Consider the following 22998-nt stretch of genomic DNA (forward strand, 5'->3'; position numbering starts at 1 on the left):
TGTGCCATCAAATATGAAAAAATGTACAACAATTTTTATGACATTTATTTATGCTGTAAAAATTTGCCAATTCAGATTCGCTTAATAGGACTAGGTGTTATAATCCCACTATTTCAGCACGATGTTACATTGTAGTAACATTATGCTCGATGTTACATTGTAGTATTTTATTAAATACACACATTGTTTTATATAACAGACTCATGCACCGCCCAGTAAAGGTTACTGGATAGATCTTGTGTTAACACGCCAAATTGCTTCACTTCAGTCGAGGGACCGGATTAACAAATCATGCAACTCGCACATTTAAAAATTTTGACATTGATGTGTGGATTTTGTTCCAGACTTCAGACTATCTGTGAGTCTCACTTTTAAGTGATCATATAAAAAGGAAACATTTTGTGTATACGCTTGTTTTAATACATTCTTATGTGGTTAATTTGACTATAAACAATGTACCTATTAATATGAATAGAGGATCCCGCATCATTTTAAAGCAAACAAAAACTATTTTAGATTCATGAATTAAGAGTTCTTAGACTTCTTTTCTTCGAACACAAATTAGTTTTTTAAAAGGTGAATACAACTGTATATTCCAAAACAAAATTTATAAAGAGAAAATCTTTTGTAAATGAGCTGAGAAATAACACTAACACTCTGGTGAGTGATATCACATAGATATCTAGACAGATGGATAGATACACATCTAGACTCTTTCTGTTAACAAAAATGACGATAAAAACATGTGTGCACATTAAGACCTTTCCTGATGAAGTTTATGGCTCTAAAAGGTTTATGTCATGTCTCAATGTCATGGGCTGGTGGCCAAGAGAGAGAAGAACCCAAGCGCAGGCAGCAGTAGCGAACACACAAAACTTTATTATAAAATAAAAACCCACCATGGGGGAAAAAGACAAAAGAACGGAGGTAAACTTTAAAATAAAAACTTCCCACGTGGGGGGCAAAACAAAGAAGCAGGATTTAACAAAACAAATTTACCAAACGACTAAGACAAGACTAAATGATACACACGACATCCAGACAAGGGAATCCAACAGGTCAAGAGAGTCCAACAGGTCAAGGGAGTCCAACAGGACTAGGTAACAGTCAATCGACAAGACAACATAGCAAAACCAACTAGGACAGAAAACACAAGGGAATTAAGTAGGGAGCAAATCAAATGGGAACAGGTGCAGGGCATGAAACAATTAACGAGCAATAATGAGGAGACCAGAGAGCAGAGGTGGACAGTAACGAAGTAAATTTACCTGAGTACTGTACTTAAGTACACTTTTTGAGTATCTGTACTTTACTTGAGTATTATTTTTTTCTGAGTACTTGTACTTTAACTTCACTACATTTGAAAGACAAATATCATACTTTTTACTCCACTACATTTATAAAAAGGTCCAAAAGTAGAAAATGGTTACTATGCAGCGGGGTTTCCTGAGTGCGCAATTTATCTGGCTTGCGATCTGCCAGGACCTTTTACTGTTGCCAAGTATTTCAGTTTTTCTAAGCTCGCGGTTTTCCGGCAAGCTTTGAATGGCCATTTGGCAGATTTTTTTAACACAAATCTGGCAACTCTGGGATCTTCCCCGCTAAACTAATGTAAACGTAGGCGCTGCTACACCGTTGATAGCGCTCTAAAAAGGCAAATAGAACAATAAAAGACGAAAAAGGCAGATGATAAAGTGTGGTGTAATCATCTGTGGGTTACGATCAGTCAAAGATCGTAGAAACATTGTCATGAAAATGATCGACACAATGGCTAAACGGTAAATAAGCATCACATACACCTTGAGCTACACGTGCGTGTTAACTTCTGATCTGCTGCTGTATCATTTAAAGCGATTTGTGAATGAATGATATTTTTACTGAAGTAACTATAGTTGAAGTATTCCTGTTGAAATAAAAACAATAGAACCCTGCCCAAAATAGAACATAAAATGTAATGGATTTAATGGTTATAATGGGAATTGTACTACTTGTTGTCTACTTGTATGTGATGGATTCTATTGGTGGGATGGTAAATCCTATTGTAATAAAACCCAAAACACACTACAAAGAGAAATTTAATTAAAAAATCTCATTCTAATTTAAAAATGCATTGTTTTTCTTCAGCAGGGATGGTATTTTCAGTAAAACCACCGTATCCACAAATTTACCATTTTCTATATATAGGAACCATACTCCAATTAATAATCTTTAGTAAAACCACAGCAACTAAAAATACCATAGTTTCATTTTACTAGCTATAGTTTATGTTTGTAGTTTAATTATGGCAATACAAATGGTAATAATCCAACAAACACATGGCTTCTACACTTAAAGGTACAGTGCGGATGTTTTGTATGATCTATTAACAGAAATGCAATATAACATACAAAACTGTGTCTTTAGATGTGTATAAAAACGTTACGTAATGAAAAGTTATGTTTTTATTACCTTAGAATAAACCAGTTGTATCTACATAGGGAGCGGGCCTATCTACATCGAATTTGTTATGTTGCGCAGCCATGTTTTGTACAGTAAGCTCTAACGGACAAACAGCTCTACAGAGGCGTTTCGTATATGTTGGTCTTCGTCTGTGTTTTTATACGCAGCTTGCGTCATCACTGAGTTGAAGACGCACAAAGTAATAAGTCGTAGTACGGAGAGGAGGAGGAGTAGTCGTCGTCTAGCTGAAGCAATTGATTGTTCTGTCTTAGAAGTTTTGATAAAATGGAGGACCATGCGTATTGTGCACAAGCGCCGACAGAGCGTGATCTCCGTCGTCAAAGAAGCGCAAACGTGATGCTGCCAGACGAATTAGAGACAAACGGCGCAGAAATCCAGGATAAACATCGTGTATCTATTACCAGATGGAAGGCACGTTGAAAGACAAATGTTTTCAAGGCGACGCCGAAGTTGCCTGTTTTCTGCTAGACTGGTAAGATAATTCAACATTTTCAATGTTTCCACTTTTTCAATGTTTACCAAACAACTGTTTTGTTGAAATGGTAAGTTAGCATTTTATACAAATGGCCATATAACCTCCGAATAATAATGTTTTTCCGTCCCTGCGTACGTACTCCGGTTGTTCCTGACTTTACAAAGGGGGAGACAAACGTCTACTAACTTACACCTAACTGCCTATGTCGCTGTCAGATCAAACGCTTTGAACAGCGTTGCTATTTATGATTAGCTAACTTTAGTTACTTCACTACTCTCAGCGTGTACTAGATAGCACGCAAGAAATATATATAATTATATAATTGTATGAATTGAAAAACAGTAACTTTCGCAATAGAATACATGTTAAATGATTAATTACTTAATATATTGCCTTACCTGCTTGTATCACTACTATCCGCTGTCTCAGTAGACGACATCCTTTTTTACTGTTGCGGCCTCTGTCGTAATTCGAAAGGGAGGGGTGGGCAAATGACTCAGAGATTCGTTGCAAAACTATAATACAAAGTAGTGGCCGCTGATTTTCAAGAACTGCGCCTTTAACTATTTACAAGAACCTTACTACTTACTGGTAAATTGCTGCTAAAACTGGTAAAGGGAATATACAAAATAAAAAAACACTGCTCATAAATACATATAGGACTAGGGGGCTAATGAGGATAATTAGGCTAAATGATCATGCAGGATTACTGTATATCTAAACTAGACATGTACAGTATGTGCTAAACATATAAAGCTCTTGAAGGAGTTGCTCACTGCAAAATTTGCCCCCATTGACTTTCCATAGTAGGAATAAAAACTACTATGGAAAGTCAATGGGGGCAAATTTTGAAGTGAACTACTCCTTTAATACAACTGATACTGTGAGCTACTCAGTGTATTTAGTAGGTTGCTTCAGAGGCATAAGGTATACGACAATAAAACAATGCACAACTGACATAAAGGAAATTTACTTTTAATACTTGAGTACTTTTAAAAGCACGTACTTCTGTACTTTTACTTAAGTAAGAATCTGTCTTTACAACTTTTACTTGTAGTGGAGTAATATTTGACCAGTAGTATCTGTACTTTCACTCAAGTAAGGAAGTTGTGTACTTCGTCCACCTCTGCCAGAGAGAGCGTATGGCAAGCCAAAACAACAATAAATGTCTCTCTCCACATTAAACACGTGGGTCTGTCATGATTCTGACTCAGAAAAGCATGACAAGAGGCGGCAGAATCATGACACTCAAACTCTCCAATTTCTCAAATTCTTTTAATGCAGTATGGACCTGTCTTATACCCAAAATGTTTTTTTTAAACAGCATATTCATTACGGGGATTTTTTATGGCTAAAGTTACAACTTTATTTACAGTTTAACAGTACATAACAAATGATTTTCAACAAATTTTTGCAAATTCTCACACTTGATTGTAACTCATTGTAGCCAATCTCAAAGTCCAGCGAGGATCTGATGTGACTTTGCGATGTGATGTTCCTCTCTTTTCTGAGTCTTCAACATTACTGTGGATTAAAGACACAGGCCAAACATCCAACACAACTCTTGTGTACAACAACTCTGCCTACATCATCTTACACAATGTAGATGATCACAGTGAAGGAATATACTACTGTAAATGGATTGAAAATGGAAGTGTGGACACTGTTATTAATCACACACTTATTGTCACTCCATGTAAGTATGTTAATTTATGCTTTAATTGACTTTTGTGTGCCTACAAATCATGATAATGTCTGAGATTTTAATTTAATAGGGTAAATATGTTATAGGTTGCAGAACGTTTTTTTTATCCAAGAATGTGAAAAAAAAACTAGTTTTTTAGAAATATGTTTAAAGTGACACACTCACACAAAAACTTCTGTTACCCCCATTTTTGACACATAAGATAAGACACTTATCTAAGACAAGATAAATATGCTTATTACACACATTGATAATTAAGAAATTAAGATAAATAAAGAGACTAATACCAACTGACATTTTAGATGCAGAAGGTAAAAAGCATACCATCTACAGACAAAGCTCCAGTCACAGTGATTTATTACTGATCTTCAAGTCTAAAAAGAAATACCAAAGGCTGATGTGGATCTGGGAGTCGAAGCGTCATTCAACAACCGAACTGATAGCTGTAGAAAAAGGAGGAGAAGTTCAAGTTAAAGGACCAATTAAACTGGGACAAAAAACTTCTACCACATACAACGGTCAATTTTTTATCCTTCACATCTCACCTGTAAAGTTCAATTATGATGGGACGTACAGGTGTATTCCTAATGATAATGATTCTCCCTACACAACCACAACACTTCACACCATCAGAGGTTTGTAAAAAAATATTCTCACTTATCATTCATTCCTTACTTATGTGTTTAATAAGGAAATCACATTGTTGTCTATTTCAGTCTCTGCAGAGCCCTCTGGTGGTGTGTTGAGGAATCAGTCGGTTGTTCTTACTTGTGAGGTGTCTGATGTGTCTGATTCAGTGACATTGGTCTGGCTCAGGATGGAGGGGAACGTAATGGTGCTAGTCAAAGAGCAAATTCTGAATGAGACAAACAACAAGATACTTCTCACTGTAAATGTGAGCAGCCTTCAGTCAGATCTGTTGGACTGGCAGTGTGCTGTATTTACTGAGAACACACTCAGAGCGGTGGCCTCTGTCAGTTCTAGCTCATCAACTACAGATGCTGCAGGTACAGTATATACAAAATAAATGTCCATGTCCAACAAATCCAACAAAAAGGTTATATCTTTAGACTAAGACCAGGTGAGTGAATCCATCAGTCCTTTAGTGGAAAAAGTCATTATTTGACAAATTAACTTTTTTAGTTTTCAGCATAGCTGGAAAGATTACAGTGGTCATTGTTGTGACTCTGTTTGCTGGAGTGCTGCTGGGAGTTCTTGTGTATTATTGGTACAGGAAACAAATGCCAGGTACAAAAATAGTGTTACTCATTCATCACTTGCACATTGTCCCAACATCTTTTGAACACAAGCATAATTTGTTTCTTTGTTTCTTTCTTTCTTTCTTTCGCTCAGCGTCTGAGGAGTCTGAACCAGTGTATATGAATATTAGTAAAACCATGAATGACAGAGGTATCTTCTTTCATTTACTTATTTACATGGGTTTAGGATCTACTGTATGTAGCTGTTTGATTTAAATGTGGCCCACTCATGATATTCAATAGTTATTGATTAAATTATTTATTTATCATCAATATTTTATGTTATTATTGTTTATTTTATAATTTGTGTTATTTTTTTCTTAATCGCCCACCCACTCCAACCACGCTACATAGACTGGCACCAACTTTTTGTTTTGGAAAGTGTAAAATAAAATGTTATTTTTTCATCTTCCAGCACAGAGCTACAATACAGTGGGAAACAGAAATCCGAGACCAGAAGTTCATCGTCAGTTAAGTAAGAACAAATAAGATAAGACCATTTAGTTTTACCCAGCAACATCCACTCAGTTTTTAACTCTGATTTTCTAATTACTAACTATTTATCATTTTCAGCAGGACAAATGAACATAGTTAGAAGAGATGAAGTAAGTGCAAATGATTACTATACGTTTAATAAATCTTATAGTATATGGGCCTAGATGTTTAATTTCATTTGTCATGCACTGGTTTTTAATATGCTGTTAAAATGTCTCTTTATAGACACCGGTTACATCAGAGAGCGTGACCTACGCAAGCATTTATTTTAACAGCTCCAGGTTAAAGACTTCTCCTCACTTAAATAAACGTACAGGCTAACTTCCCTGAATTATAATGAAAACCATTACAATGTTTTGTTTTCAAAAAGAGGGTGATTTCTTTTCTTTGGACAGCAGATGGCAATGTCTGATCACAGAAGCAATCCATTCAGACTACTTTAAGGTGTTATGTTGTGTGGGAAATGTTCATAACTGCTTTTCTGTAAACTATTAAATAACCTGGCTGTCTAGAAGGATACTTGCTATCAGATAAATTGAAAATTGTTCTTAGAATTTTGCAGTTCTTTAATTTTTTTAGCTGACTTTATGCATGCTGGTGATATGACCATTTGATGGCACTGTTTGAAAACATACTTCAAATGTAATTTAAAAAATGTAAATAATAAAGGTTAATGCAGTTACACCTGCTCACTCACTGTCTGAATGTCTGTCGCTTTTCATCCATCTGGAATTCACCCAAAACACGCTTCAGTGTATAAAACACAAAAGTGAGAAAAGAATGTATTTTGATTAGGATTTCTTTATGGACAAAAGATGATGCTCCTCACTAACTCAAGGTTGCTCTGCTTTGTATAAACATGTCTTTATTTAAGCATGTTGACAGGGGATTCTAAAACCCTGGTCAAGGTCTGCTAAGAACATCCACTGAATGATGAATTAAAATTCTCATTACAAAATGATGTTCTGATGTTGATAGAATATGTTGTGTGTACAAGAAAATTACCAAGGTTAACACACTGTTTGCTTTATACCTTTGTCTCTCAAATGTAGACTTCAGATGATCTCCTTTTATTAAGCGTCTGAACACATTAGTAAGGAATACTAGATATACAGAGAGCAGTCAAGATGCAAAGACTCTTACGAGAAGTCTTCATTTGAAGTGCTGACAATCACAGCACCATTTCGATTAAGCAAAGCTTTTCTGCTTTCCTTAATCCCCATGATTTTGAATAAAAATGTCCAATTTCATAGTCACCCCTTTTTCTGTCCATTTTTCCAAACATTTCAGAAGTTCATTTCTGCTATTAAGAAAATAAGAATAAACAAACAAAAGGTGAAAGACGTTTAAACAAACAAACAAACAATTTGATTCAAAGTGATTTGTTTAGAGAGATATTTCAGTGGGTATTTTCAAACATGCTCAGTTTTCATACTTGAATGTGATGTGATATGGATTAAAGACAGTAGGCAAATGTTACAATAGCTTGTTAAAATGAGAGTTGCGCCATGTGACTTTACACAAATCTAATATCATCAATTATTCAACAAATATAAAGGAGTAGTTCACTTCAAAATTTGCCCACATTAACTTTCCAAAGTAATTTTTATTCCTACTTTGCAAAGTCAATAGGGGCCCATTTTGAAGTGAACTACTCCTTTAACTATTGTATACCACCAGAAAGTCCACAATATGCATGACTGGATTTACAGCAAAACAGTATTCAAGCAAAATTTGTATTTTAAAAAATCGAATCATGTTTATTTAAAACTCTGAATTATGTAATATTATATATATATATATATATATATATATATATTTATAATAAAAGTTCAGATTGTTTAATCTGTTAAAACCATTATTCCTTGTTATTTTGAACAAAATCTTAAGGTCATCCATGTTTTGAATAACAATGTGTTCGTCTCAGGAATTGAATAATAGAATATGGAAAATTGATATTCAGAAATTTAGAGCCAGTCACATACTAGATTCTCAACAGCCGAACAGGGATTTAGCTCTGCTTTACCGTTTGCTTACGCCTGATAAGGTTCGCCTTGGGATGTCTATGCCACCAGATGTCTGTTGTCTGGCTTTTTTACATGGAGATACATTCCTGGGGCATGAATCTTGAATATGTTAGAGGAAATGTGTCCTTGTGAATCTATTATTCTTTTATAAGTGCCTTGTCTCTAAATGACTGTTGTTCAGGGGAACAGGAAGTCTTTTTTTGTCAGAATTTTGCTAATGTGCTCATTAATGAGTGCGAAGGAAGCGGAAAAACGGTAAGAAAACGGAAAACCACATCTGATCTATGACTTTAATCAGACGCATTGCAGCATTTTGTTAGTGTAAATAATGTCATGCAGCATTTCAGCTGCTTTTTATGGCAGGTAATATTCACACCTAAATTATATTAGTACTGATATGAAAAAGCAAATTGTGTGACTCTAAACAGTGGCTTTCAGGGACCAAACACACAGAGCTTAAGTATGCAGTGAAGTGTAGCTTCTACTGGCAGTCGATGCAGAGAGTGATGGAGTGAATGAGTGCACAGGGGATGCTGGGATACCGGGACTCAAGGTTGAAGCGTTGATGGACATCGCCGACTCTCTCTGAGCTTTGAGGAACAGCACATTCTCTGTGGAAGGGGAAAGCAGGAGAGATACTCCAGAAAGAACATTCAGGTTTGCTTCCTGTTCAAAGAGGAAGTGGGTGTGAAAAGATGTCATTGATGCATACATTTCTGGCTTATGCTCTTTAACTCTTCCATGAAATTACCTATTTAAATAATTTACAGCATCGCACATCAAAATCTTAATTTAAAACAAGGAAGGTAGTTTAACATCGCCAGCAAAGGGCACGTTTGCGCTAATGTCTTGTGTTACTGAACATGAAAAGGTCAAAGTGGCCATTGTAACATTTCATTAGCAGTTCTGTTTTTAGAATATTGGATTTTAGGAACCACATCGGCTAGATGGTGAATAGACCGAGTTTTGCATATTGCTGCATTGTCATTTGTTTCAAACAGAACAAAGAAATGTACAAATACTGTACATTTTTCCTACTGTGGTAGTCAATGGTGGCCAAGAACTGTTTGGTTACAAGCCTTCTTCCCAGTGGAGTAACTTTGTTTTGAAAAGTGGTGGGGACAAAGACGACACAAACAATACTTTAGTAAATTGTTTCTGTAATAACTCGTTGGGAATATTCATAGACGTCACAAGCGCGAAAAATGTAGGTGACTCCTCCTCCAGAAAACAGTATAAAAACTGTGCCGCTTTTTCGACGGCTTCTGTTGTGTAACGTGCGAAAGACGCATGATAAGTAATATTGACACTGCCGTGAAGCAGGTTCGAATCCGCTGAACTCACTATTCTGAATTTTCACATCACATATCAGACCTGCTTCCATTTTAAACCAATCAATAGATCATTTAAAGCATGTTGTGCTTTATTATATGTAAGGATGGCTGTTGCCGTACGTAATTAAACATATTAATTTGTGATAAAATAAAAACTACTGAAACTAATGTGTGTTTTCCCCATGTTAAAAATGTGGTGTTTGGCACAGATTACCTGTCGGTGGGTCAAGGATTGAGACGTTTGGGAACCCCCTGCTAATAAGGACAAACATTCAAGTATACAGGGGAACAGATGGAAAAATAATATCTTTAAAAAATCTTATTTTCACTTATTACTACGGGCATTGCCAGATTAAATTTAAACTTTCTAAATTTTGTTTTGAACTCATGAAACTACAAAGTTGTGACTTTTTCCATTTATTGGAGTTTTCTATAAAGTATCAAAATGTAATTAATCTTGCAATAGACGATAGCAACCGCATGTCGAGAACAATAAGGACGAACATATAGCACCAAAGTGCAATTAAGCGCAAAATGTTTGGTACATGTATGACTTGAACAGCCATTTTCAAATATTTTCATCATTTTATTAAAAATAATTACCTTTACAATCTGATATGTGATAGGTAAAAAATTCAGCGAACAGCAGTCCCGAACCCACGACGACATGAAGTAAGTAACACATGCTTCACGCTCTACGCCACTGGAGCAGTCGATTTTCATGTGCCTTCCTTATTATTTTGTCTATTCTAATCTGAAAATGATGGGCGGAGTTGTTAGAAATCGCCTCTGCTTACAAAGCAACAAAATTGACTTTGGCAAAAAGTGGTGGGGACATGTCCCACCCATCCACCCACAAATTACGCCTATGCTTCTTCCAAATATCCTTCTCTGTTCATCAGAACAAAGAAATTTATACAGATTTGGAATTACTTGAAGTTGAGTAAGTAAAGACAGAATTTTCATTTTTGGATGAACTGTCCCTTTAAAGTAACAATAAGCCACACAATGGAATTGGAAAATATCAATCATAAACACATTGTGCATGATTGCTGTATCTGTACCTGTCTGTCTGTCATTTTGCCATAGCGTTTTTGCCATCATACATTACCGTATCCAGATATGATAAATATGCTCCTATATCTGTCAGGTGGTCAAGGCTGTTTAGCCCAAAGCAATTGCATGATAAATGACAGGAACCATATCACCAGTGTTAGCAATGTGCCGGTACACCAGCTCCTGCAGTTCTTTTCCCTTTACCGGTTAAGCTAGGACACAGCGGGGTTTATGGCGTGCAGACTCCAGCAATGCAATGCAAGTTTGAATACCCTAGTGAGCTTGTTGTGTAACCGAGTCTCTGAGCTGCAGTCTCAAACCTGGCAAGACCTACACACACACATCAGCATTGGAACTCGACTTACTGCTGTGTGCCTCAGTGCACTCACTGCGAGGTCACTGCATTTAACAGTATACATTATATAATGCGTCAAATTCACTTTGCTAGTATTCCATTCTAGATATAGACGTATTACAGTTATATGCATTTCATTATTTCATTAATTCAATGTGTTCCACATTTATATATTTTTATAATTACTTTTTTTACATGCGAGTACTTGACACATGTGTCCTATGCTGTGAAAAAGCTAAAATATATTAAAAAAACGATGATAAATCTCTCTTATGCTATTTTATATTATAAATGATAAAATTATGTATTATTAACAGCTTGTTTTCTAAATTTTTGCTGTCACACCATAGGACACATTTACGGTTTATTTGTCGACTGCCCATATACTGTATGCACAGTACCACTGCTTTGCAACAATACAAAATTATGAAAAGCACCATTGTTTTCGAAATTTGAATGCAATTGAATTTGAACATTATCACACTATAGGGGCTTTTATTAACATATTTTACGTTGCATTGTGAATTAACTAGGACATGAATTCAGCACTTCAGAAATGGTAATGTACATATAAGTACTGCTAAATTGGATGACACATTGTAAGCCATATTATATTAGTAACAGCAGACATTCAAATGAATGGTAACTTGATAACACATCATAATGGAGCAATGTTAACTGTAATTACAGCAAAAATGAGGTGCGCGTGTGGCCATGATTATGATGGAGTCTGTAGCATAACCTAGTCTGCTGCGTTCCTCAATTCCAGAGCTCTATTATGAACTCTCTGGGGTGACAAAGGTTTATTCACTGTACAGGCAATACGCTGGACAAAGAAAGGGTGCTAATTTTAGAGTGAATTTAATGAATTCGCTCATCCTCATCTATCAGTATTAAAAAATACTTAGTCTTCAGATGTTTCTTACAAGTATAATTTCACATTTATGTTACCTGACAAGATCTTACTGGAACATTTAAAACTGATATGTTTTCTCTTTGAACCAAACGGCTGCTTTTAACAGCTACTGAGATGCTTTATTCTGTTTTGGGTTGTTTTATGGTTCAGCAGCTGCTGTGTATTTGCCTGCTGGACAGCGTTCAGATGCTAAAAGTGAAAGTATCTCCCCATGGCTGCCATCTCTCCAGTGTCCTGCTGCTGAGGCTGTTCTAATGATCAACTGTCAAAGTGATGACGCAGCTTACCGGCATCTCAAGAGGAGGAAATGAATATTTAATGCCCTCTGCGATGTGGCCACATTGTGGAATGGAACTGTTTGCTGTTAAGTGTTACGGGTCTATTATGTGTCATTAGGTGCAGGACACTCTCTCCCTGTTGTGTTGTCGTATCCCGGGAGAATTTCATTCTTTCCTCCTCACATCAATCTGGGCATCCTATCTGTGCCTTCAACATCTCCCAATGCCCCATCCGTCTGGCAGATCTGAGAATTATTGTCTTTTCCTCTGTTCTTCTGTTCCTGTGCACCATCGTCTTTCTTGTGGTTGCTTCTTGATAAATGTTCACCATTCCTTTTACCTTATTTCAGTTCCCCGTTATATATCCTCTCGTCCCCAGAGGAAAATGTTATTGCTAAGAGGTTGCTCTTTTAAGCTCCAGAGACTTTTTGGAGATCACAGTTCTCATGTTTCATTTAAGTATAAACTTTATGCGAGATGTTTCTTCTAAAATGCTTTGGGAGGAAAAAAATTGTTTCCAAGAGACAGTTTCTAATGTTCAATAAAGATATAAAATTTTTGTCAGTATAGAAACATCATTTGATCTTGGAAGAATTTGATAGGAAATGCTATTTTTATCTAGCGTTGTTGTTGAGATCTCTTCCGACACTCTAGAGGGAGACACGTGAGATTAGAGATAGAAAATCTTTCTATTTCTGTTTTAATCTCGTTGTTGTCTGCGAGAAACACCTGCGAAATTTTTGCTTTCTTTTCCTTTTCTCTCAGCATAAACACTTAGTGTTTCCATCTCCTATTTCTCTGGTTTTCTCCATCTGGAAATATCTCCTTTGCTCCCTTTCTCTCCATAATGGATTTTTTTGTCGGCAGAGCCTCTGTTTCTCCTGAAGAGACTGCAGCAGACATGCTGTGTGGAAATGACTGGAAATTGATTTTCAGTGCAGGCTTGAGCACAGCCAGCTATTAAACAGGAACAGGATCCCTCATTAACATGAAACCTGAGAAAGTTAATGTGGAGCGAACACTGCGCGAGCGTGCAAGGGCGAGCTGCTCTGCCCGACGTGATTGGAGAATATTGTGTTTGCGGCGCTGAGAGCGAGATTTGTATGTCCTCGTCTGAACGAGAGGGGTTTACGCGAGCGCGCTGCTAAAATAAACCAGCTTGAGGTTTGACAGGACATGACCGAAAATGAACACTAATACAAGAGATAATGCATGTGGGAGAAAATCACGAGTCTGCCTTCCTGCTTTTGTGCGTTTATAAGCCTTCTGCTAATTTGATTTTGAGAATGAAAAGCAGAGAGACAGATAGAGAGAGAAAGTAGCCAGGAGACAGATAGAGGCAAAGATCGAGAGACTCTACAGAAGCATTTATAATTGCCACTGTTGACAACCTAAAGCCTGAATCGACAATAACAAACATAATGGCTTTTCGCGGGCCGTTGTCTAAAATACAACCAACCATTTTTTCCCTTCTTTCTCGTATACTTAATTTGTTGTTTTTTCTTTAATTCCACGCCTAGAGGTTGAGTCATGATTAGACTGTGGCGAGGCTATTGTTAGCCGCAGGAGGGGTGCATGTACCACGCTGCTGTCGCCATGCCAACACACACTCCACGGCAACAACAAGCGGCCGGGAGATGCTTTTTGATGATGAACCTCAGGGGCCCCCCCTCACTCCCCCCCCGCCCCTTACTCACTGAGCTACATTAGTGGACAAATTTCATCAAATGCCTCGTGTTTATTCTCTCGCAGCGGCCTGGTATAAATCTGCAATGCTGATATCTAGGCTTAGAGAGGGGAGCTCTGGGCGCACGGTGTCTGTTAAATACAACCCTGCTTAAGTATTCATTGCAGTGATATATGCATATTGGAATGCAGTTTGCCAATTAGAGGGAGGGGGGATAATAAAAACTGCAGCTAGCATGCCTGTGACCGGTGCTGTCACGAAGTGGAGGGTTTGGCTGATTGAAGATCAGAGTTCAAAGATTCAGAGTTGTGTGTGTGGGGGGATATAAGGGGGAGGGGGATTGTCAAGCTTTTATTTCCCCATCCGTCACTCAGCCACTGATCAATAACCCTCTTTAGACCCCTCTCTTCTCTGTGAAATCCCACCTCGTGGACATACAGATGCGTTTTTTTTATCTCTTCCTTTATTTTTAAGAATACTCGTCCGGACCCCCATTCCAAACCGAAACCGAAACTGTGCCGTTAATCGCACAGATCAGCCCCCTATTGTCCGCGTGTCTCTGGCACAGGGGTGATTTCAACAAAGCACACGTGTGATAAATATGTAATGGATTGGCAAAGGAGAGTGATGCATCATGGGATATGAGGTAATGTGCAAGTGATGTGATTAGAATAGATCATTTGTGCTCAGGCAAGGTGGGGGGAGGAAGATGCATGGCCCCCACCATCCCGCAGATGAAGGGGTCCCGCAGCCATCCATCCTTCTCGGTAAATGAGTAGATATTATTACTGTAGATGGATATCAGAGCGAAGGAAGGGATTGGACAGAACAGCCTTATTCATTAAGCCCTCACAACAGACTTCATCTGTTTAGTGTGGCAGTTGATGCAAATTGTGTCACAGTCAAGTAGCAAAATGGTATGTTTGCGTAACAGGAGCAGACAGGTTCCCGTCTATAATTTAATAAACGGCGCATGTGCATGTGAGAGACAGAGACATACCTCATCATTTATGTCCTGGTAAAAGATTACAAGCAGTTGAACATCGGTGAACGAAGGAAAATTATGCACTGGCTTAATGATCATAATCTATAGGGCACAGCATGGGTTAGCAAATCTTAAAGGAACAGTTCATTCAAAAATATATATATATATTTTTTTACCATAAAATTGTGAGAGCCATATAACAGATTTCTATGAGATTACAACTCATCACAAGTGGTATAACAACCTTTTAGTGCTTTAATGATGTTTTTGTCCTTTTGTACTTTATGTTTGACCTTTTAGAGTTTGACAGAACGGTTCTGTATGGAATAACATTTTTTTTTATTTATCTCTTGTGTTTCACAGAAAAATTATGAGTTTAATATCATGAGAGGTTGTAAATAATGACAGAACGTTCATTTTTAGATCAACGGTTCCTTTAAAGCAGTGGTTCTCAACAGGGGGGCCGTGGCCCGCAAGGGGGCCCCAGCTGACCTCCAAGGGGGCCTCAAGATTACTAATACTTTAATATTAGACAAAATGAGCAATAAAATACATTTTAAAACAACTAAAACCAAGATATTTCTTATTATTAGTCAATTTCTACAATGAATAAACACTTTTCCAGTTAATATCAAGCTCTGAAATATTTTATTGGGTAGAAATTTTGATCTTTTTGTGAGCAGGAGGGGGGCCTTTGAATATTGTTGAATACAGTGGGGGGGCCTTGGAGTCAAAAAGATTGAGAACCCCTGCTTTAAAGGACCAATCAATGAAATTTAGCAGCATCTAGCGGTGAGGTTGCGAATTGCAACCAACAGCTAATTCTACTCCTACTCCACTACGGTGGCTGACACAGCAATAAGATGTCATCACGTTTTCACTTCCTTCCCGAGGGAGGGAATGCGTATTTACAAAACTCATTCTGTAGAGCAGTTTGTCCGTTTAGAGATACTGTAGGAACATGATGGCGCAACATGGTGAATTCTAAGGGCACTCGCTGTAAATGTAGATAGAACTAGCTCATTCTAATTAAAACATAACGCTTTATTATGTAAGGTCTTTATACACCTCTGAAGACAAAGTTATGCATATTATATTGCATTTCTATCAATAGATCCTCCTTAATCTTACACACTGGTCCTTTTAGAGCTTGTGAACTTGTGATGAGCTTTTAATTATGTTATTTGCAAAGTTGTGCCAAAAAGACAGTTGTGCACTATATTGTTACATAAATGTGCATACCAACAAAACCGCTCACAGATCAAAAATACAGTACATAACTAAAGAAGTTCATCTGACAGTTTACAAATTGAACCCCATATCCCCCTATTCAACAGTGCTGAAATGTGATTTTTTTAATGTATCGAAATACCCGAAGATGCTAATCACTTAAGTTCAACGTAACCAGGCTTACACCAAAACCTGAAAACGACATCACAATGCATATCACAATAATGGTTAAGAAAAAACACCGTCGCTTGCCCCCGCAGAAGCTCTCCCACAAAACTGAGTGATGTCCTTCGCTGTTGCGTACAATGTCAACAGGATGTTAGAACGCACCCACTGCAATGCCAGCAAACCAATTCTAAAAAGGTTAATTAAATCAGAGTGCTTAATATATTGTAATTAACCGGCTGGTGGAAATGACCGGAAAGCATTCCCTGTGTTTCATCAGCGGAGAGAAAAGAGCAAACGTCAAAAAAAGACAAAAACCTTCAGTGGGCAAATGCTGCCTAGATCATTTGTTGGTAAGCAGAATGGCACAATGTTGGCACGTCACAATTACGAGGAGAATTGAAAGTCAGCACATGAAAGAGAATGTTTGAGAAAGTGTATGTGTGGGCATGAAGGATCCGTAGGAGCTTCACAACGCGTTTGGTGTATTTTAGTATTATAGCATTTTCTTTGTGCGTACGAACGTAATTATCTCACTACAAAGCATGGCAGCAAACAAGGGAGTTTGTCTTCTTTCAAGACAGCCCCATTAAAAGGCAAAGCACATACGCAGAAGTGAGCTCGCAACAGCAGCCCCCTCAAAACATACTCGCTCTCTCATTTTACCACAGCACCCCTATTCCTTGCTCTCTCGCCTCTTTTTTCACGCTCTGGAGATTATCATAAGTCGCTGCTGTGGAGTTTGGGTGTGAACACATCACTTGACCTTAGAAGCCTTTCATCCTCTCTTGTAGACCAAACAAACCGTGGCCTTCTCTCATTCCCCAACACGGGGAGGACTCGGATGCTCTCCTCCCATAAAAGGAAACAAAGTCAGCAGACGGGGACCAGGGAGGATTCAAACAAATCGGATTCAACATACTTCAAGCTGTCATGTTTTCAGCCAGACTGTGTGAGACAGTAGACGTACGTGACCGTGCATGCTAGGTTCTGAATCAGTTGGGAAAATGATGCGAGACTTTAAATTGTAGCTAATGATTCTTATATTTTTCTTTACATAAGAAAGAAAATAAAAAAGAGATTCCTGTAATGTCTGAATTGTTTCTCCTACAGACCAAACTGAGATTTTTGCATTGCAGATTTTTTCCGAAATAATTTGAGCAAAATAAAAGGAGAATAGTCAGGAGAAAAAAAGATTCCAGCAATGCTTCAAACTGTGCTCAGATCTGCCAAGATTCCAAAACCTACGATCAAAATATCAAATTCAAATGACTCCAAGAAAATCATTCTAAGACCAAATAAGTTTTTGATGCCTCTCTATTCTTACTGTCAATGTCAACAGCAATAAAATAAGTATTATATAATAATATTATAAATAGGTGTTTACATTATTATTACATTATCTACTATTGGATTTCCTAAGATTCTTTTAACCTAATATAACAACTATAACCACTAAACCGCTTGTCTTCATCATGACATCCATCTACAACACATACTTTATAACACATTACATTTAGATTCTTTGTGTTCAATCGTAACAAACCGAGCCGAAGTGATGTTCCCTGCTGTCCTTCAAGCTGACCTTGTTAACATATCAAAGGAGGATGATCCCGACCTTGTTAGACACATGGATTTCATTAACTTCACGCTCTGTGAAATGAACATCAGAGAAGAACAAAGGGGTCTTCAAGAAAACCTGAACCAATGTCACCCAGAGGTGGGACCCCTGCTAAAATAAGCAAGCAAAGGTTTTCGTGATTAAAGACCTTGTTGAGAAGAAGCTCTGTGAGACGCACAAGAGAACAGGCCAGCAGCGTTGTGCATAACTTCAAGTGGCCAGACAGCGAATAGACTTGTTCTTCCAGCGTAGCCATCAATCTTCGTAATAGCTTATCTGTTTTTATTTCTCCCCCACACATTCAGTACACGGCTCGAAAGTTTTTTTAATGCATTTCTATTAGGGCACTATTTCAACATACAGTGCCCACTTTAAAGAGATATAGAGAGGTGCAGGTGACGAAGAAAGAGAGAGAGAGCTTGCTGAGCCACGTGTGCCGGCCCAGCTGTGGGAAATAAGGAAAATTGATCTGACATTGATTTTCCATGCCCGGCTCACACTTTATTCTGGTGGAGAGGTAAGGTGCCGTGCGTTCGTGTATGCGTACAGGGTTTCCCTGGGGACACGGGGCCGGTTGCTGAATCAGTGTGGCCATATTCACGTTCACACAGTCTGGTAATGGGGTTAAACGTATTTATACAGAACCGCTGACCTGCATCCATTCTTTCTTGTTAAGGGCAGATTGAAGCCCCAGCCACCTTTCTTCTCAACAGGGTATGGAGGAATGAAAAATAAAAGATTCCTAACCAGCGGTTATCCTCCCTGCCGTCCTCGCACTTACGTTCTCGCTTTTTGAAGCTCCTGCGAGAGGAAAACAAGGCAGGTCCGTGACGCCGAGTTAATACCGGCATCACTATTAATAAATGGCAGCCATTATGCAAGCAAATGGACTGGCCGTTTGCTATTTACTCAAAGGACGGTGGGCTCATATTTTCTGCTGATAAACTGGCAGTGGAACAGTGATTAGAAGCAATGCACCTTCTTTATCACTTAATGAGAAAAGACGGGCGACTTTCTTTTCTCTCTCTCGCTCTGTGTCTCTCTTTTATATTTCTTTCCATTCTGTCCTGTTCCGTCTCCTCGTGCTCCCCCCCAGCCTGCCTGGGTTGCTATGACAATGGAGCGTTGCCATGGAAATGGTAGGAGCTGACAGGTTGGTGTTAAAAGAGATACAGTGATATGAACATCCCTGGCTACATACAGTAGGCATAGAAATATATAAAGAAATAACAGAGACAGTGTATTTTTAAGGGAAAGAAGGACTTTTCAAAAGACAAAAGACAAGAGAGAGATAAAAGAAGCTATAACTGACATCTGAGGAAAGGGTTTAGAGTGGAGTGCAGACTCAGAGAATGTGTTCCCTTTTGAACTGATGAAAATGGAGCTGAATTTGAGATTGCGGAACAGAATGAAACATCTGTCTTGCATGCACATCATATAAGTTTCTTACTCGCATCCACACCTCTTTGCCTTCATGCAAACTACTGTTATTGCTCACAAGCTGCTTGTTCGAAGCTCTTATATGAAACAAAACTGGGAACACACTAATATATTTTGTACTAGATGTTAACAAAATGAATAAATATTTAATTCTGTTATATTTGATTCTGATATTCTGTTTTAATTAACTCACCCTTGTGTAATTGTAAACCTGTATGACTTTTTTTCTTCTACAGAACACAAAAGAAGACATTTTGAAGAATGTTGGTAACCTGCAACAGCGGTTCCCATTCACTTCTATTGTACAGACACAAAACCAATGTAAATCAATACGTACCGCTGTTGTTTGGTTACCAACAACCTTCAAACTATCGTCTTTTGTGTTTAGCAGGAGAAAGAAAGTCTTTGAAAGATTTGGAATGACAAGAGGGTGAGTAAATGATGACAGAATTTTCACTTTTGGGTAAACTATCCCTTTAAAGTATAGAGCTAAAACCAAGGATAGCAAACAGTATGTGAAATAGGGTGCCAAATTTGAGTTTAGTTTACTGTTTTTCTCTGTGATGCTCAGAGGAAAGGAAGTGAACACACACACACGATTCCCCTTGGTTCTAGCACCATAACCTTGCTGCACGTCTGTTGTGTAATCTAATCATGGCTCTGTCTCATCCTACACTGCAGAGATAGCAGTCCTCTCACTATCTGAACGAGAGGAGACAGGAGGAGAGCAAAGTAAACTAATATTTGAAAGGGCTGGCCAAGAAAAAGAGAAGGATGGGAGAGAGAAAGAGGGATGAAGCAGAGAGAGATGGACTGGAAATATAGAGAGGACAAATGAAAGTAGCAAGGCTAAGCAGTGAGAAAAAGTGAGAGAAGAATCAAAATCATTCTGATTCAGATTTCAGTTTAACCTCAGGTTTCAATTTCAATAACCTTTTTGTATGTTTGATTATGCAACCACTTTTAATAGTTAGTTAATATACTGGAAAAAATAACACATTTGTATAATTTCTTACAATAAAACTAAAACGTCATTAAATACACACCACCACCATCACTCATAAATCACTCAATAATTTGAATCCAGTATTTTTTGAAAAGGTTAATCTGTATAAGAACCGATTTTTGATTCCAAACCCTAGCAATAGGAGAAAATAACAGAAAAAACATACAGGAGGACAAGAGATGGGTTCCTGTCCTTTCTGAAAGCTCTCAGCCCGGCCCTGTGTCTTGACCTTGAGTTCTGTGCTGACACCCCAGGAGCAGACGCTAACGTGGCTTGTGCAGATCAGCAATTCCCACATCACATCACTTAAAATCTGCTTCACGCTGACCCCAGCACAGTCCATGCAGCATCAATTCCCATTGCGCTCTGCTTAATACTGCTCCATCTCACTGACTCAGGTGCAGCTTGGTCCATCGACATCCAAACATGTCCAAACATACAGAACTAAATGGTTTTCTATTTCAATGAGTTCAGAGAAGCCCAAATCGAGAAAACCGTACTAAAATAATATAAATGAAAATGCTTTTATTGATTGGGAACAGAAACACCAGTTCAGCCATTTGCCAATCTCAGAACAGAATACTTGAGGGGTGTAGATACTGCTAACAGAAAATACAAATAACACAGAAAACACCATGTCTACAGCGAGAGTGAGTACTGAGACATGACCCGACAAAACTAGATACCATTGCAATCAACAAAGCTCCTATTATAATCAACTAAGCTCACTATTTTGCATTATGAATGAAGTTGCACGCTTGCAGTTAAGACAGCCTTGCTAATTATAATGGGAGGAATCTGTTTTGAATGTTGGACGTGGGTTACATTTGGCTGAAATCTCATTCTGGCACCTCTGAATTAAACAAGGTTTCAGTATTTAAAAGTCCAGTGCATGAAATTTAGCTGCATCTAGTGGTGAGGTTGCGTATTGCAACTGACGGCTTACTCCACCCCACAACCCATCCTTTCGAAGCACTACGGTGGCTGACACAGCACTAAGATGTTGTCACGTTTGTTGTCACAGAGATAATGTATTTATGAAATGCGCTCTGTAGAGCAGTTTGTCCAACAGCAGTTTGAAACAACATGCGAATTCCATGTAACAGGACCCGCGGTATATGTAGATAGAAATAGCTCATTCTAAGGTAATAAAAACATAACGCTTCATTATGTTAGGTCTTTATACACCTCTGAAGACATTGTTATGTATATTATATTGCATTTCTGTGACTAGATCCTATAAAACATTACACATTGAACCTTTAAAGTTAAATGCATCTGCAGTATATATGGTAACAGTATAAACTTTGCTTACACATAATATGCAGTACTTTGTTTACGCTCCACACTTCTTTCAATCTACATTCACACAGTTCTTTTTCATTTAGTGAGCATACTTGCTTAAAAACACATTTCAGGTTATATTGCGTTACGCTAAATTCTGTTTAGTGGTGTACCTGGAAAGTCTAGAGCGACTGTTCTCTGGGTTCCTCTCAGACGTGCCCTCAACCTCGCTTCGCCGATCTCTGTTCCAGTGTAATCGCTAAATAAAATGCAAAATATAATGCGCCCACGTTTCTGACACATCCAGTGATAGCAGGAGCAATTTTGTTTGGTTTATCAAAATTTGCATAGGCAGGTGGGTGGTTTTGAACCAGGGATCATTTATCTCATTTGTTGTTGTTTTTCTTAGGAAATATTATGTATATCGCACAATTGCAACAGGATTCTATTAAGTCCCCATTTTTATTAACTTTTATTTTGTCGAAAGAGCAAGTATGCAAAATAAATGCAAGTCCACAGATAAATGCAGAAATACAGATTTTTGGTGAACTGTTTCTTTAAGGCAAAAACAGGCTTGTGCAGTGACAAGATCACATTACATGTTTACCAATAACAGCGAGCAAAATCCATGTTGGGACATGTTGTGCTAAATGTGGAGATCAAAGTTGATTTCTGTTTGGTTAAGACGCTGGAAGCAATGAATCAGCCTCACTGATGGTAGAAAAACTCCCAAAATCATCAATATTCAGAAGAGCTGAGGGGCAGAGATTAGTAAGTTGGATCACACACATTGTGGTTTGCACACAAAATGAGAAATGAGCAGTGTAGGAAAACATATGACTAACGGCTTTCAATCTATTGTTCTCTTAACTGTTTCTCCCTCGTTTGATCTCTGTTTTGCTAAATTAAACTGTTTTTAAAGAAATAAATGTCTTAAAACACAACGCCTAGACTCTCTCACTCTCTGTTAGCGTCATCACTCATGTCTAAATCTTTATTTCTCTGTGACTTACCTCTTTTATCTTTATCATTTTTTACACTCAATTTCTCTCTTTCCTCGTATATCTGTTTGTGGTGTATTGTAGTTGCTTTATTTGTTATGATGCATGGTGTCACCAGGCTAAAGGAGATGATGAATGCTACATAAAGACTTTGAGCCTGGGGCTGTCCAACAGTAGTTTGCCACGTGCTTGCTTCCAAACGGAAACCATTTCCTCGTG

General features: G+C 38.0%; 1 protein-coding gene across 3 annotated transcripts; it reads left to right on the top strand.

Moving 5' to 3' along the window:
- Positions 1–262: 262 nt before the first annotated feature.
- Positions 263–7077, top strand: LOC130555244 (uncharacterized). 3 transcript variants are annotated; one of them, XM_057335297.1, is made up of 9 exons: positions 263–358; positions 4383–4631; positions 4943–5275; positions 5357–5647; positions 5784–5888; positions 5994–6050; positions 6315–6374; positions 6473–6504; positions 6620–7077. In XM_057335297.1, exons 1-9 carry the CDS (start codon positions 292–294, stop codon positions 6713–6715), a joined length of 1290 nt encoding a protein of 429 aa, XP_057191280.1. In that variant the 5' UTR covers positions 263–291; the 3' UTR covers positions 6716–7077. The 3 variants fall into 3 exon arrangements, with proteins under 3 accessions (XP_057191280.1, XP_057191278.1, XP_057191279.1); XM_057335295.1 differs by having other exon boundaries at positions 5784–6050; XM_057335296.1 differs by having other exon boundaries at positions 5784–6050; positions 6476–6504.
- Positions 7078–22998: the final 15921 nt, after the last annotated feature.

The sequence above is a fragment of the Triplophysa rosa genome, linkage group LG6 (genome assembly GCF_024868665.1).
Source record: "Triplophysa rosa linkage group LG6, Trosa_1v2, whole genome shotgun sequence".
NCBI lineage: Eukaryota > Metazoa > Chordata > Actinopteri > Cypriniformes > Nemacheilidae > Triplophysa > Triplophysa rosa.